This window comes from Populus euphratica, unplaced genomic scaffold, assembly GCF_000495115.2.
Source record: "Populus euphratica unplaced genomic scaffold, PopEup_1.0 scaffold6.1, whole genome shotgun sequence".
NCBI classification, from domain to species: Eukaryota; Viridiplantae; Streptophyta; class Magnoliopsida; order Malpighiales; family Salicaceae; genus Populus; species Populus euphratica.
This window is the reverse complement of record NW_011499849.1, coordinates 2,779,664-2,781,383: the sequence shown is the minus strand read 5'-3', so window position 1 is coordinate 2,781,383 and position 1,720 is coordinate 2,779,664. Positions and strand designations below refer to the sequence as shown.

At 37.2% G+C, this 1,720-nt stretch overlaps 1 protein-coding gene across 1 annotated transcript in view; it reads right to left on the bottom strand.

The window, feature by feature from the left end:
* LOC105120843 (uncharacterized) overlaps nt 1–701 on the bottom strand; it is a 1,913-nt gene extending 1,212 nt beyond the window's left edge. The window contains exon 1 of the mRNA XM_011019226.1: nt 4–701. Within this exon, the coding sequence (XP_011017528.1) occupies nt 4–319 (316 nt within the window). The 5' untranslated portion in view covers nt 320–701. The remainder of the gene's footprint in view (nt 1–3) is intronic.
* Nucleotides 702–1,720: the final 1,019 nt, after the last annotated feature.

Sequence of the window (1,720 nt, the reverse complement as noted above, 5' to 3'; positions counted from 1 at the left end):
ACTCTTTCCACTGCTTTTGTCCCTTCCCTTGACCCCCTCTAGACGCATCATTTGGTGAGATCTTGCGCGATCCAGGTTTCAGCGACCCGGAAAACCGGCTTGAGGAGGACTCGCGCGAGTGGCGGCCAACAGAGGAGTGAGAGTGAGGTGGGGACCCCATGGGACTGAGTACAGGAGTGGAGTGAAACGACGTCGTGGTTTTCTCTCCATCGTGAGAGTCACGTGATGGGCTCTGTACGTAGTAGACTGGCCGGCGAGGAGATCTTGTGGGGGATGATGGTGCTAGACTAGTGACCTCTGAGTCTGTCTTGGCGTGCATTGTCTGTCCTAATCAGGTTCTTCTTCTTCTTCTTCTTTTTAGATACTGATTTGCTGTCTTCTATCTTCTCCGTGGGTTTGCTGGAGATGATGGTGATTTTGTGGGAATTGCGAGGGGTGGATTGGTCAACTCGAGCGCAATTGAGAAATAGGCTTAATAGCGTGGAGAGAGAATGTACGAGGGGTGGGATGTTTAAAGCACGAAGACGAGTGCTTGGTGTCAATCTGTCAGGACTCGTGCTGTTATGTTAGTAGAGGAAGATGCGAGGAACTAATTACTCAACAGCCAATTACAGCTGGCGCCGCACAACGAATCTATTATTCAGTAAGGGCGTTTGCTGTAACTGAAGCTGTATAGAAGACAGTAGATAATGGAGAGAATGAGGTGGTCTTATACGGCCTTCATGCGGTAACTTTCTAGGAAGGGAATAAGCAGGGATCCAAGAGCAAAGAAAGAAAGCATGGTCCAAGCTTCCAGCCAAAAATGGAGCTCGGCTCAGCATGCGCAAGTCTTTCTTTTCCACTAGGAAGCTCAAAAAAAAAAAAAAAAGGAATGAAAATATGATGGAGTATGAATTGGGGTCGCTCACCTAAAGCGAACTTGTTATAACTTGCGCGTGTAGAAGTACAAATGCAAGTTTCTCTTGCTGGTTACTTTCTTTTTTTTCCGAAACAATAGTAAAAAAATGAAAGTATTGTTTGATACAAAAACTGCTGTTTGGACTTTAAGTGTCTAGGTTTAAATATGGAATTGGCTTTCTCTGCATTAAAAAAAAATCCCTTGTCAAAATATAAAACTCTATTATACTTAAGTTAATAAATTATAAAAAATATATATAATAAAAAAAAGCAAGAACTTAGAAAAGTGAAAGATAAACGACGGTGAGATAAGACCCGGTTTCTTAAAAGTAACAACTTTGTTTGAAGTGTACATCCACTACTAACTTTTTGAGAATTTATATTGTGAGATGAGGCTTAATTTGAAATTATCGAATGGAAGGCACCATATCATGACTTATTTTTAACTTAAAAAAAGTAAAAAATAACTCAAGTTTATTCAATTCTTATCATATTAAATCCAAGTATATTTAAATCTTGTTATAGTTAGAATTCAGGTTATTTTGATTTTTGCCTAACTTGATCAAAGTTTAGCCTTTATTTAGTCTTGGATTAGGCCATTGAGAATCCAAAGTTATTTAGGTTGTGTCCATGACATGATACCAGTTTATTTTTGGGTCATACAACTAATAATTTGTATGTAATTTGTAAATGAAAGTAAATATAAAATTAAGTATAATATGATAAAAGTATTATTGCAATACATTTAGTAAAATTAGTAAATTATATAATATTTTCTTTCAAATTTATCAATTATTTTATTAATAATATTAATTACAATAAA